The sequence below is a fragment of the Centroberyx affinis genome, unplaced genomic scaffold (assembly GCF_046629955.1).
Source record: "Centroberyx affinis isolate AG114_WGS23_722 - 3 ecotype Tasmania unplaced genomic scaffold, CSIRO-AGI_Caff_v1 ptg001449l_1, whole genome shotgun sequence".
Taxonomy (NCBI): Eukaryota; Metazoa; Chordata; class Actinopteri; order Beryciformes; family Berycidae; genus Centroberyx; species Centroberyx affinis.
Window position 1 is genome coordinate 40,931 of NW_027279923.1, and position 13,700 is coordinate 54,630.

General features: G+C 42.2%; 1 protein-coding gene across 1 annotated transcript in view; it reads right to left on the reverse strand.

The window, feature by feature from the left end:
- LOC139650165 (cadherin-2-like) overlaps positions 1-11,275 on the reverse strand; it is a gene marked incomplete at its 3' end in the record, with an annotated part of 51,296 nt that extends 40,021 nt beyond the window's left edge. Inside the window, exons 1-2 of the mRNA XM_071526736.1 lie at positions 11,075-11,275; positions 9,072-9,180 (exon numbers count right to left, since the gene is read on the reverse strand). Coding sequence (XP_071382837.1) covers positions 9,072-9,180; positions 11,075-11,134 — 169 coding nt within the window. The remainder of the gene's footprint in view (positions 1-9,071; positions 9,181-11,074) is intronic.
- Positions 11,276-13,700: the final 2,425 nt, after the last annotated feature.

Below are 13,700 nucleotides of genomic sequence, written 5' to 3' on the forward strand. Positions count from 1 at the left end.
CAAACAGTGTAAAAAAGTAATGATTTAAATTTCCACTGAAAGGGAAAATTGGAGAATAAAGATGCCCCCTAGGTTTGATTCAAAGCCCAGCTTCTTAATAAGCCCAATTCATTTTCCTCTTGGGCCTGACTCCCTCTATCACTGGTGACAGGCGTGAAAGGTCAATAACCTTGGCTCATAGCCCTCATATGGTTAGCAATGCCATAAATTAATGGTTGAGGCCGTTATTCCAAACTCTTCAAGTCAGCCGAAGGAAGCTTATCTTCTACAAAGGTCACAGTGCTTAGAACACTTAGTGTGAGAGTGAAGGGCTGACACAGAATCTATATAAGATTGAGTGTATTGCTCTCTGGTGGACTGAGCTGGGAGATGGGGTGGGGTGCTGGAAAGCACCTGGAAACCTGTGTTACTGTTGGTGACATTACAAACAGAGTGTGCATAGTGTTTTGAGATAAAGTCAGCAGATCAATAGGGTGGGCTTTGACATTTCTGTCAGTTTATTGAACAAAATGTTAATTCAAGTTGATTAATGACCACAAGCATGCCATTTTCAGTAACAATTGGTGGATATAGCACACTTAAATTATTGTATGCCAGGCCAGGCTCCACATGCATGGAGCACTGAACAGACCTTCAGCTTGTAGCAGCAGTTATACCCTCCAGTAACCCTCTAGCCCCCCTCCAGCCCCTCTCCTGCTGAGCAGGCAGTGCTACAGGAAATAAAGTGGCGACATGCTGCACGCTCTTTAATGCCTCAGTAAATATCGACAGAGGGAGAGAGAGATAATATAAACCCAGACAACGTAGGCTGCAGAGCGATATGTTGCTCGCTGCCATAACGTACGCTGAAATGGAGACTAGAAACCGCTGCAGGTCAATCATAATATCCGTGCTGTGATGGCAGGCACTGGTGTCAGCAAGGCCTAGTAATACGGTTGGCTACATACACTCATCTGATGAGCAAACAGTTTGGGCCTAGGAGGCGATGTTTCCATTCACCAAGATTAAATAAAGAGATTAATTGAATATAAATCAAGGTAATGAATTTTTTTGGTGGTTGTTTTTTTTTCCAAAGACATGATAACAAATCTCAATGACCGTCACCTCAGCAGGTCCCCGGAACGATACGATCAATCAATAGTGGATGGCGCTCAGCTTTACTCATATCCTGTCTCTCCCCGGGCTCAGACACACAGGTTTAAAAAAAAAAAAAAAAAAAAAAAAAAAAACTTGCCAGAGGGAAATATCAAAAACACCAGCTCCTCAAAACAACTGAAGGCCATCTATCAAAAATATTACCAACACCACTAAAACAGTGCTTCACACATGACTGAAGTCGTAAAGCAGCCAAGGTCACCCCGAGAAACAAAACCGGGTTGTTTGGGCACGAAGAATGTAGGACTAAATGCCTCAATACCGTCGATGCATTACTCAATTAAAGCACATCAATCATTGTATGGAGGCCGGGGGGCTCCTCCATCTTCAAGCTCAGGAGTGGCAGGGGGGATGGGAGAGAAGGGAGTGGCAGGGGGGAAGGATGAAGGGAGGATGCATAAAGGATGTCACGAGATACGACCTAGCGAGTCATCAGAGGCTAGAGTCCAGAGAAGCGCTGGTGCGTTGAAATTTAAGCCTCTGCTGGAACACAATAGTTGGCGTGGCCCGCAGGAGGTAGCCGTCTCTTCCCAGGCAGGATATTGGCCTTTGTGAACATGGTTACAGTATCTGGGTCAATTAATGTATCCCTGCCTCAAATTTCTCTTTTGTTGTCAGAGGAATAATGGTGTGCCAATTCATGTCGCCTCTTGAGCGCAGCGTGGGGCTCGAAACCATGAGCTGTGCATGGCACTAAAACGCAGCATAAGGCTAAACATGCACGGGGCTAGTTCTGTCTCACTGAAATATTCTCTACATTTGCTCAAACTATCTCATTAATATATTCATCCGAGTATTAGTTTCCCTCTTTGACCCTGCAGACAAAGAGGACACTACGCTGCCTCTGCTCACTGTCTCTGGTTCACAGCTATGTGAGACAGGTACTGCTGCTGAATCAAACATTTGGGCAGCAACAGACCACACCCATGTGTAAAAGCAACAAAGCTGAAGCTAAATGTATCCCCTCACGAACAAAAGATCAAACTAGAGAGAAAAGTAGTACAGACTGGGAGTGGCTTTTTTTCCTCTTACATGCCTGGCGATGTCTCAATGAGGGATGCAATGGAAAACGTGAGGGCGAGGCTCAATACCCTCCGCTAGCTTAACATAATGAGAAAAACAAGCACAGCACAGAGAGAAATCAAATCGGAGGCGGGCAAAATTGAGAGGGGGTCTGAATATTGCTCAATAAACTGCTTGGGCAACACTGCAAACAGGGCTTTCTTTGTAGAGCTGTGGAAGAGATACAGAGTTGTTCACTCTGCTAGCCGAAAAGGCTGTCCCAGAGAAGAAACCACAAAGTCCTTTAGAAAAATAAACAATTCACTCCACGGTGTTGATCTATTGTCTGCCATGTGCAAGCTGGCATTTTCTTTTCTACACTGGTACTGGCGTTTCACTGGTGAAAAATAACACTAGCCTAGTTATATGGAGGCATATATGCAGAAAGTCAGGTCAATACTGCTATTTATACATGACCTCATTACATAGTGGGGTCATATTATGCACTTTCCGGATGTCTTTCATGTTAAATAAAACTCACAACTGAACCAGAGCCAGAGACACACCACACCACAATCGGCAAGAATTATTCCAGCCCCCTCTCATGTCATGACCAAGTGCTAACAGGAAAGGATTGTTTTAGAAAAAGAAATTAATCTTTTCCCTTTTGACAGTCTTTTAGATTGAAGCGCACACATCAATTTCAAAACCTTAGCAGTAGTGCGTCAAGGCTGGAGGGGCCCAGGTGTGATCTAGAACCAAATAACCTATAAAACCCCCCTAACCTTCACATGACTGGGTGAAGCAGCAATACTATGAAAGGCCTGCGTTTCAACTCTGTATCCAGTCGCTGTGGATTATAACAGACTATGAAATTTTCATTAGCAGATATGGTTATACGCAACCTTGTGCGAGACAAAAAAACAATCTACATTTAACCATTTACAGTCCGATTATACAGCATGGTCTGAATGTCGGTTGTATATTTGAATGCTAAATCTTGTGTTGACAGCGGTGGTCTGGGGCGCATACTCTCTACCAACAGCTGGGGCTTACAGGAGCGTCCGTTGAAGGAGTCCTCACACACACATGCGCGCGCACACACACACACACACACACACACACACACACTCCACCACCACCACCACCAGGAGCTGTCTGGGTTGAACAGGCTAATTATATGCCAAGGACAAACACCCACACACACTCACAGGCACAAAGGAGAGGCACCTTAACTACTGCCCAATGTCAGAGTCACACACACTCTCGGGCGCCAATAGCAGGGGGCAGGACTTGAGGCTGATATGAGCGATAGGAGCAGAAGCGTTGAGAAGCCAGCCGGGCAATGTCAGCCCCTCTACAAAATACTTTATCTGCTTTTAGGCATTTCACAAGTCCCTGTCTGCCTCCAAATGTGGAGGGACAATATGCAGACTACCTGTTTGATAAGGAGGCGCTGGCTAAAAAGGTCAGACATAAATAAAATATGTCCTCTCCTGTCACACCACCCAGCAGGCTCTAAAAGCACCCACCGCCATCCCCCACAAATTAGCCACAGACGGGTGAACTTGCTTTAATACGCTAACAACATTATTATTTCATTGTTATGATATGGCCTTAGGACTGCAATGGAGCCATGGCCATCTGACAAATGACTGTAGTGGCCCTACCGCTAGCACTGGACGACCGTACTTCCTTGTAATATTGTAGGCAATATTGCATCAAAGATTGCGTTCCAAAATCACATACCACCAAGATCCAATCAGCTGGCACAATATGTGGCGGTTATCTAGGCCATGGCGTTCCCAGGAAAAAAACAACAGTGACGGGCAATGAAAATTTATAGGAGCTCATAACAATAAAGAATAAAGTAAATTCAACCCAAACCTGCCAGTGATGCTTTAGCTGGGAATTGGAGCGCAGCCTTCATTACAACATATTGATCAGCCCAAACAAAGACCCTGGATTTATTGATCACTTGCAGAAAAAAAGAAAGGGGGGGGAGAGAAGGAGAGCAATGGACTGGTCTTACAAACAAGTTTACAGTGGAAGTGCTGCCTCTGCTTTAAAAAAAAAATGAGGAAGAGAGGGATTTAGAACCCCATCAAACGGAGAAGCACGGTCATAGGGTTACACTTGATGTCCCACTATGAGAAGGAGATAAGAGAATATGTGAAACACACAGCAGCCCCTATCATATAAAAAAGGGAAGGGCTTCTCAGTGTCTCCTGCTGCTCTTCTCGTTTTTCTCATCTGACTGCATGATGGCTCCTCTGTGCTTATGGATCTCATCTTAAACAGGGATTTGAATATTAAGGAAGTCATGTTTGACTATTGAATTATTCAGCAATGGCACAGACATCAGTACTCACCTCATATGCCTCAAACAAAAAGACCTCAACAGCACAGCGAAAGGCTTTTAAGACTCTTTACCAGTGCCACTGTATAACACTGGAAGAAACATCAAAATGTCCAACCTTCCAACCTTTTCCTCAAACATATCGATCATGTGTGTCTATTGAATATTTCAAGAAACAGACAGAGGAACAAAGCTTGTTCAAGCTTCAAAAAAAGAGAACATAAAATTATACAAAATCCTGCAATGTTCCAGAAACAGTCCTTGGACTGTTGCACTACAAGGCCCACAGTAGTTAGTTATGATTCATCATGCCAGTGGACGACAAAGTCAAAGATAATATAACTTGCATCGCTGCCTGTACACTGCCTGTAGACCTCAGGTTTAAAATTTGGCTTGGTTCTGGTTTTCCCAATGATAGATGATCAACTTCGTAGGTCAGGACAACATGTGCTGAGAGGTGCCGTGCATTTGGGGCCTCCCTGGTGAGGGTCAGGACCCCCTTGGCTGGTCTTCCATTCATCTAGAGCATGCCAGAAAACCCCCACCATCCTCATTCCCAATCGTAGAGCACTAAAAAGGGTTGAGTCTGTTGCTGAGCACTTGGCCCAGTGTACAGGAGAGGGTCGAGCCGGGTCACGTCTGACCAAACACTGGGGCCTCTCAAACACATCTGAGAGTGGCCCCAGCTGTACCAAGGGCCATCAGAGCCTTGACAGAGCGCAGAGAACCAGAACAACAACATGCAAATGGACTGAGTCAAAACAAAATGTAGGATTTCTCTCACAGAATGTTTTTCTTGTCAAAAGGGTCAAATCGTTGTTTGTTTTAAAGGTTTGCCTTAATCAAATAGAGCAAAGAGAGGTAATTATACTTAATGACAGATAAACTGAAAATCTTGTGATAGCTTTGCCTGAGAAATACTTTCAGTATATGTTCTCATTGGTAATGCTGACACTAATTGTTTCAACCACATAAAACTGAAACTGGTCAACTGTGAATCCCTCCCCCAACTCATCTGTGGAGCCAGCTCACTGGACCTTCTTGACACATGGGCTTTAAAATCACTTGAACCAAGGTTAAAGCAGGCTAGAAACACACTTCTCTTTCACCACTAGAGCATGCATTCATTGTCAAAAAAAGAAGTAAAACAGAGGGCTGGAGGGGTGGTTGTGGGGTGGAAGAAAGAAAAATGAAAGTAGGATAGATGGTTGGGGGTAGGGATGGCAGAATAGCAGCATAAGTATTAAGCTCAATTAGGCTTTTGGGCTTTTCATTAACCCAGTTTTGGAGAGGGAAGCCTCTGCTGAATAATGCTCAGACTGACTCACTTTACAACCCTGCTTTAAAGGCCTCATCTCAAAAAACAGCACAATGTGTGTCAGCTCTCTAAAGCTACCAGAATTCCATTAGACACCCAGGGGCAAAGCGCCCACAGCCGCAGTATACCTGAAATTAAATACAATTTAGTGAAATGAGTCACTTTATCAAGCAACTAAACAAGATAAGAGGAAGCACATCATGAATGTTTAAGAACTTTAGCCACTTGCTACAATGTGATGGTGTGGAAATGAATAACCGTGTTTGGTCATTTCTCTGCACTCACTATCAGCCCAGAGCAAATATTCCAATCTTTAAGGCAAGGTCACACGGGCCCCAGAGGGCAGACAGTGGGAAACCTCCTAAGCCTCATGTGGTTTTGCATCTGCAAACAATGAGCTAAACCTCCCTTTAACGGATCATTGGAGAGGAGGTCTCATAGATAAATAATTGTCCTCCCTGGCTTTCCTCTCTGCTGCTCTGCCAAGCAACTTTGAAAATGCACGTTAACAATTCTATTGAAAATCAATGGGGCATTCACTTGGCCAGCTAACAGTTAAGTCTGGATATTCAACCCCAGGAATGTGATTAAATCTCACAATCAAATAACTACGTTAACTGTGCTGGCTACAATTGTCATTATCAAATACACAGGATGTGCTTAATTTAGGGCATACAATGTCAACTGTTTGCATCTGAATGACTCCTATTTCCAGGATTTGCAGACCTCAGGATGTGTATTCTCTTAATCAATAACAAAGAGGAGTCTGCAATTAGATGGACAGAGATATTTAACAGCCCAACCCCCTTCTCATGCATATATGGGGTCAACAGCAACACAGCAAGAGCAATGGAGTCACATTACTGTCACCTTATACACTGTACTGATAGTATTACACTCATATTCCAAACAGATCCCATTTCAAACAAGCAAACTACCCAGCCTGCAGAAAGCTGCTAACCACTCACTTATAGCTAGAAGCTAGGTTATGCTAGGGCCAGGCAAAAATTCAACATTATCGTGATGATATGACATTTTGATATCTTGTTTCACAAGTCTGTTGTCTAAATTGATGATAACAAGCACATTTTATTTAAAAACACTGACAAAATGAGGTATAAAACCATTTAAGTCATATTATTTGAGCTTTGTTTGATATCATTACCATACAGTTCAATCCAAGGAACATACATTTCATTATTTAACATGTGATATAGGCTATATACGTATGTAGATATTGAAAAAAATCCTTAGAATTATTATTATTTCAACCATATTGCCTGGCCATAGTTTATGCATATTGAAATTAGCTGACTGGATTATTTTTACCATAACAAAGAAAAGGTTTTCTGCTGTAATGTGCATGAACACTCAGGTATGTTGAATAGAATGACTCCCAGCAAGACTCACTCAATCCCTATCCATTCATTATTTAAGGCCTTAGGGTACAATTAAGAAAGATAATGAAATGCAAGGAGGCATTCTCAGAGTAAAGCATGGTGGCATAAAGCATTAGCCTGCTGCATGCGGCTATAGAAGCAGCCTGTTGAAAAAGCCCTGAGCTCCTGGTCAAAAACAATATTCAAAACCAGCATGGTGAAAGCAAAGTTGAAAAACTTGGGGCATACTCTCCACACTGTGGGAGCTTTGTCTTTCAAAACATGCCACAGGAGCTTTTCATTAGCGAATGGAGTTTCATTAACATCATCCCACGCTGCTGAGCCCTGCTGCATTACAATGACACAGGAGTGCCTTTCTGTCAAGGAACCCTCCACAGAGCAACTCACTGGGGGAGGGGAAGGCAGAGAAAAGAGGAGAGGGTGCAGTGAGGGGGGCAAACAAAAGGGAACCTGATTACCCCTGGTCACGGCTCATCCACAAGCCAACAGAGAGGGAAATCCATCACCTACAGGATCAAACGTTAGCTTGTGCACAAGGTAAGGCCCAGTGAAAGCTCTACCCACCCATCTAAGCCCCCTCTTCCCGTCTATCACTCTCTTCTTTCCTTTCCCGTCATTGCTACCTCCCCCTCCGTCTCTCTGACTCACACCAACGGCTGCGTGTGAGTTTTAGGCACATACTGTGAAATCCAACGCAAGTGAGAATGTTTTCTGGTCCAAATGACCTCAAGGCTCTAACCTCTCTAATGGCACACTGGTGATATATTCCAATTTTTATTACAGTCTGTAGGCCTTAGCACTGTTTCACGGTAGCTGCATCCTCACTTTGCCAATATTAAACTCCAAAGAGGCAGTATTGGTCATGCCTTCTACAATGTAATGGCTTACTGCAAAAAAATCATTATTTTTCGCTTTCTTGTTTTGCAGCAGGTTATAGGTTGGAAAAATAAAACAAATCAAAACCCACTATAGTTGGATTTCCTACAGAAGGACTATTGCTCCAACAAAAGATACTTAAATTGCTGTAAGGGAGAATTACTGCCAATGAGTGGGCTTAGTAGTATGAAACTGCATTGCAACTGAACTTGTTCCAATATGGTCCTACCAGGACCCTTCAGGCTTGGAAACACTAGAAAGGGCCTTTTATAGCAGAAGCTAACAGACAGAAACACTTACTGCATATTGTTTAAATATGTCTACAAGTTCTGTGTGGTTAATGCAAAGCAAATGCAAAACATGTACGTAATATAATCATAATCATTCCATCCACCAGCACATTGCACAGAATATTATAGCTAGGTTATTTGGTTGATTAAAGTTACGTACAAAGATTTATCTGTGTTTGACTCATTTCTATTCATTGCATTACGGGAAGTGTCCCTAGTGAAATCGACAAAGGATGAAATTTCACTTCAGTTTTCCTACTTCTGATGACAAAGCTAGGCAATTAATATCCATCTTGGGAAAATAGAAACTGCAGTAACAACACAAACCCTTTAGCAACAATTTATGATCTAGCATTTAAGTAACAATCTGTTTATGTTTTTGTTTGTTTTCAAAAAATAAACTAAGTAAGCAAAATGGACAGAAGCTGTATAAAGTTGAACCAGATCTGAGTTGGTTTACAAGCCAAACTACATGACTCGTAATCCCACACTACTACACCGGAGCTAATTGCTTAAATATGTCAGGCTTGTTCCGATCCTCCCCTCAATGTAACACATGGAGTGAAACCCACACATATGCATGTGCGTGCCCACACACACACACACACAATGAAACACACACGTAAGAAGCATGCAGCGTGGAACAGCACTGGGAGAATTTCACCACTCACCGTTGAAAAGGGGCAGTCCTTTCTCTGTGATATCTGGTACCACCGCCTCGTATACATCTTCAGAGAAGCCTGGCCTGCATGGAGGGGTGCCCCTGCCCTCTGCTGCGATCTGGTGTGGTGGGGAGAGGGGGAGGCGAGAATGAGTCATAAATCACCCCTCAAAAATGCAGTCTGATACATCTAGAAACCTCTCGGTCACGTTCTGAAGTCCCCACAGTTGTACAAAAGCATCTGTTGTTTTTATAGCAGGAACCGCAATTAGGATAATGAGGCCAAAAGGGTTAAGCATTAGCCAAAAAGCATGGCTAGGCAAGAACAAGCTCCATTTGTCCCCCGGAGGGGCCCAGGCCCGAGCTAGGGTTATAGCCAATGCCCCCGGCCGGCCCCTGTGATCACTACACTACTCTGGACAAACACTCCACTTTGAAGTAGCCTACAGGAACAAGGAAATAAAGAAAATACTAACGATCCACTGTTGTGGCAATAAAACCTTTTGTGTGCGAATGGCTGAATAATCAAGCATATAAAACAGTCTGTCTGAAGGAAGTACTTAGCTATGACTATGCTTTATCTAGTGTTTGTAAAGGGAAATTGCGTGCTTAAGATTTCAACACTGAACATATCAGGGAATCATAGGGAAACTGCAGAGAAACAAAAACATCCATCCATTGGGAATCATTGGGACTGGTGTGTCCAAAAAGCCTTAAAATTAGAAATTAGATCTTAAAATCAAAGTAACCAGCATAATAAATTTAATTCAGGAGTAAATAATGGGACAAACTACTCTGAAGCAGAGATGGACTAGATTAACTGATTCAGTAGAAGCATGTGCTAAATCTCCTCAAACACACAGCATCAGCATTAACCCACCTCCCAGAGCAGAGGCCTAGCCCTATTTCTTTGCATGCACCCTCAAAAGAATGTAAAAGGAGAGGAGTCCCGCTGAAAAAGAGCATTGTGGGTATCCGTGCCACTTGCCATTCTTAATCAGTGGAATTTAAATGGAAAAAATGCTCTGAGAGGGGGGGAGGAGCAGAGTTGGTTTTCAAGCACGTTACAACAACGGCACCACAATGCACATATTTTGGACACTGTGTTAACATATGAGCCGATCCAGCGCAACAGCTCCAGATTTAATTTTATTTGAATTGCCAAAATGTCTATTATTTGCTGAGTGACTGCTACTCTTTGGAGAATCCATCTTAAAACACGTTGCTGAGGGAACGGGGGACTTGTAAATTATAAGCTGTAAAGCTACACAATTTAAACCTAGTGCAGCCAGGAAAATAAATCAGGACAATTTGTAGGTAATGAATTGTGCTTCAAAAGCCTTGTATACCACCGAGACAATTTCCATCCTTAGGGGTCGACAACAATCGTTAACTCAGCATTGTTCCTTTTAGTTACATGTAACCTATTACTAAAATATTTTAAGAGTAGGCTACTTCCCGTGGCTGTTCATAATGGCTTTTACAAGAGAGCCCCAGCAGACAGGGGACGTGTTGAAGCAATCTACATAAATATTAACAAACCTAAACTAAATATAACCGATGAGTAACGTTACTGTGTTAACGTCGGCCTATATCGCTCAACTTCCAGACAATATAGCTTCAGCGGTATGAACTCTTTAATTAGGCTAACAGCTACGCCAGTCGTTACAAAAAAAAGAGATTCACTGAGATCGAAAACGCTCAAATTCAAAATGTTTTCCGTAGTTTTTTACAACACAGCATCTCGTCAGTATAAAACAGAACAATATATCTACCCGGTGCTGCTAGACCCGTTAAATCGTAAATTTGGGCGCACACACATCGCATAGGTTGATTCCCAAACTGCGTGCTAATACGATTTAACGTGTAAAGTGTAGCATGATACAAGGCTAACGGCTGGACAGGCTCGCGCGGAGTCGTAACTCAACGGGCAGCAGCATCGCCACAGAACAACAAGCACCCCCGAACTGTCCGGTGTAACTCCGCTGAAAACAGCCGACAAAATACATTTACCTGCAGTCCTGCCAAGACCGCCAGCAGAAGCAGACCCCTGCCCTCGTGTAGTAAGTACATGGGTACGCCCGTGACTGTTTTAATTTCCCCCCTCGGAATCCGCGATAAAAGAAAAATATCCGTCTGCCTCAAGTGTGGTTGCGGTGAAGAAAGGTCCCTCTACGACAAAGGCAGCAGCGGCGGCGGCATGTAGCAGCAGCAGCCTCCTCCTCTATCTATCCAGTCGGAGTCTGCACTCAGTACTGAGAGAGAGAGCACTGCCTGGTACTGAGGCTGCTGCTCCCTCCCATCCAGTCCAACACAAACAAAAAAAAAAAAAAAGCGGCCACTAGGCTATAACCGCCCATCTCACTGTCTCTCCCTACTGGTCACAGAGCCAATTTCACTGTTGGGATGAAGCGGATCTCCTCTTTTATCATCCGAAGTTGATCATCCCAAGCAAAAGAGCACTATAGTATTCCCATAATATTCTCCTTTGTGTCTGTGGTACTCAATGCTGAGTTTAGAGTGACCTTATCGTACGTTATGGCATTTTTTTTTAAACGATTCACTGTGGTATAATCTTGGACCTATGTATGGAATTTTAAAAGGTGGCTGTGATATTTGTAGCCAATATTGTCCTTCTGAAATGTATTATAGGGTTACTATTGTTATTTTTCGTGAGGGATGTAGTGGTAAATATTATATATTAGTTTAAAACTACTTACAATGATGTGTGTGAAGTTATGTTAGGCTATAAAGGTGGGTAAACTCTATTCTGAAAATAAAAAGGTGGATAGAATGAGTTTAGGTGGCTTTACGCTCCACTACAATAGCTCTTTGTTATTACTATCTTACACAATAAGATAAGGTTGTACCATTTCAGACTGCTTCTACACTCTACAGTAATTCTCTACACTTGAGAAATCACACAATGTGTGATTTGCTTGTTGTTTGGTTTCACTTAGGCTTGCCTTTCTGCCCATACACTTGATTTATATGAGGCTCTCGCCTGACATTCAAATAGGAATACAGAGTAAAGAGAGCTAAATCATCAAAAGAGCCATTACTGTATCTGAATATCATACAAATGATCTAAACCTCATCATAACGTAGCCTACACTGTAGGTTACATTACAGTAACTGTGGATGGTCTGATAGTGTATCATCATCAGGTTATTATTTGGTAGTGGACTATTTCTGATTAAAATATACAGTATATCTGACATACATACACACATACATACATGCATACATACAGTACATACACACATACATACATACATACATACATACATACATACATACATGCATACATACAGTACATACACACATACATACATACATACATACATACATACACACATACATACATACATACATACATACATACATACATACATACATACATACAATCACTAAATCTTATACTGATTGTATGTATATGTGTATGTATGTATGTCTAATTCTATGTGTCATTCAATTTTCTTGATATTCTTATCAACTACAGACTCCATTATAGAAAGTGTTCTCCGACTGTCATGGATTTCAGTAATTCAGGTTTCAGTTTGATGCCTCTCAACCAGCACAGAGAGAAAGAGAGTAGGCTCTATTGATCAGTAGATGGGAGACTTTGATCACATTGCCCTCAGATAATTGTTTACTACACGTTTGATCTTAAGGATTATTAACTGTCAATTGATTGGCGTGTAATGCTCAAAAAAAGACTCTCTTTCGCTCTCTCTCTCTCTCTCTCTCTCTCTCTCTCTCTCTCTCTCTCTCTCTCTCTCTCTCTCTTTCTCTCTCTGTGTGTGCGCGTGTGACTCCCTTGGAGCTGTCTAATAAGCCTACTCTGTTTCACAAATGTCCCGCTCAGTATGGAATTTTAAATTTTGCATTCTATTCATTCATCTTCACTTAAGCGTAGAATCTGTAAGTAAAGCCTTTTTTCATGTTCTTCTAAAATATGCAATGAATAATTCCCTTACATTATCTTCTCATGTGATACAGCTTGATGAAGGTTAAATTACCTCAGTTGTGCTGCTGACACCTAATTAACTATCAAGAGATACCTCTATGGAATAGATTTAATCTGTGGCTCACAGATATTTTAGTTCGGTTAGACTAGCAAATACTTATTCCCTCTCCAAATAATAAACAACGGCTGACTTTTGCTTCACCTCCTCCTGGGCAATCTGATGTTTTCCAAGTTATTGGTGTTTTGAGGTGCAGGGGAGTGTGTGATGAGAGCAATGCTGCTCCCCTCCTTCTACAAATCAAACCATCCGCTCCAGAGAGTCTATTGTAATCCTGAACAAACAGGAGGCACTATCACATCTGACTTAGGGCTCAGCACACTCAGGAAGAGAGAGGGCTGAATAGTTTTTCAAAGTGCTCACTGAGAGTTCTCATGACACACAATGTAAATTATGCTGTAACGGCATGAATGACTGTCATTTTCACAGTCTTCTCATTGAGTTGCACATGTAATCATACATTTTCTATAATAGTTGGAGACCATCTGATTAATTGAAATGAATGCAGCAAAAGAAAGTGCAACAAAATGAAGATGAAGTACAGACTGGTTTTTATTGTACTGTTATTGTATAGTGACACAATGAAACCAAGACTTTATATACTCCATTTA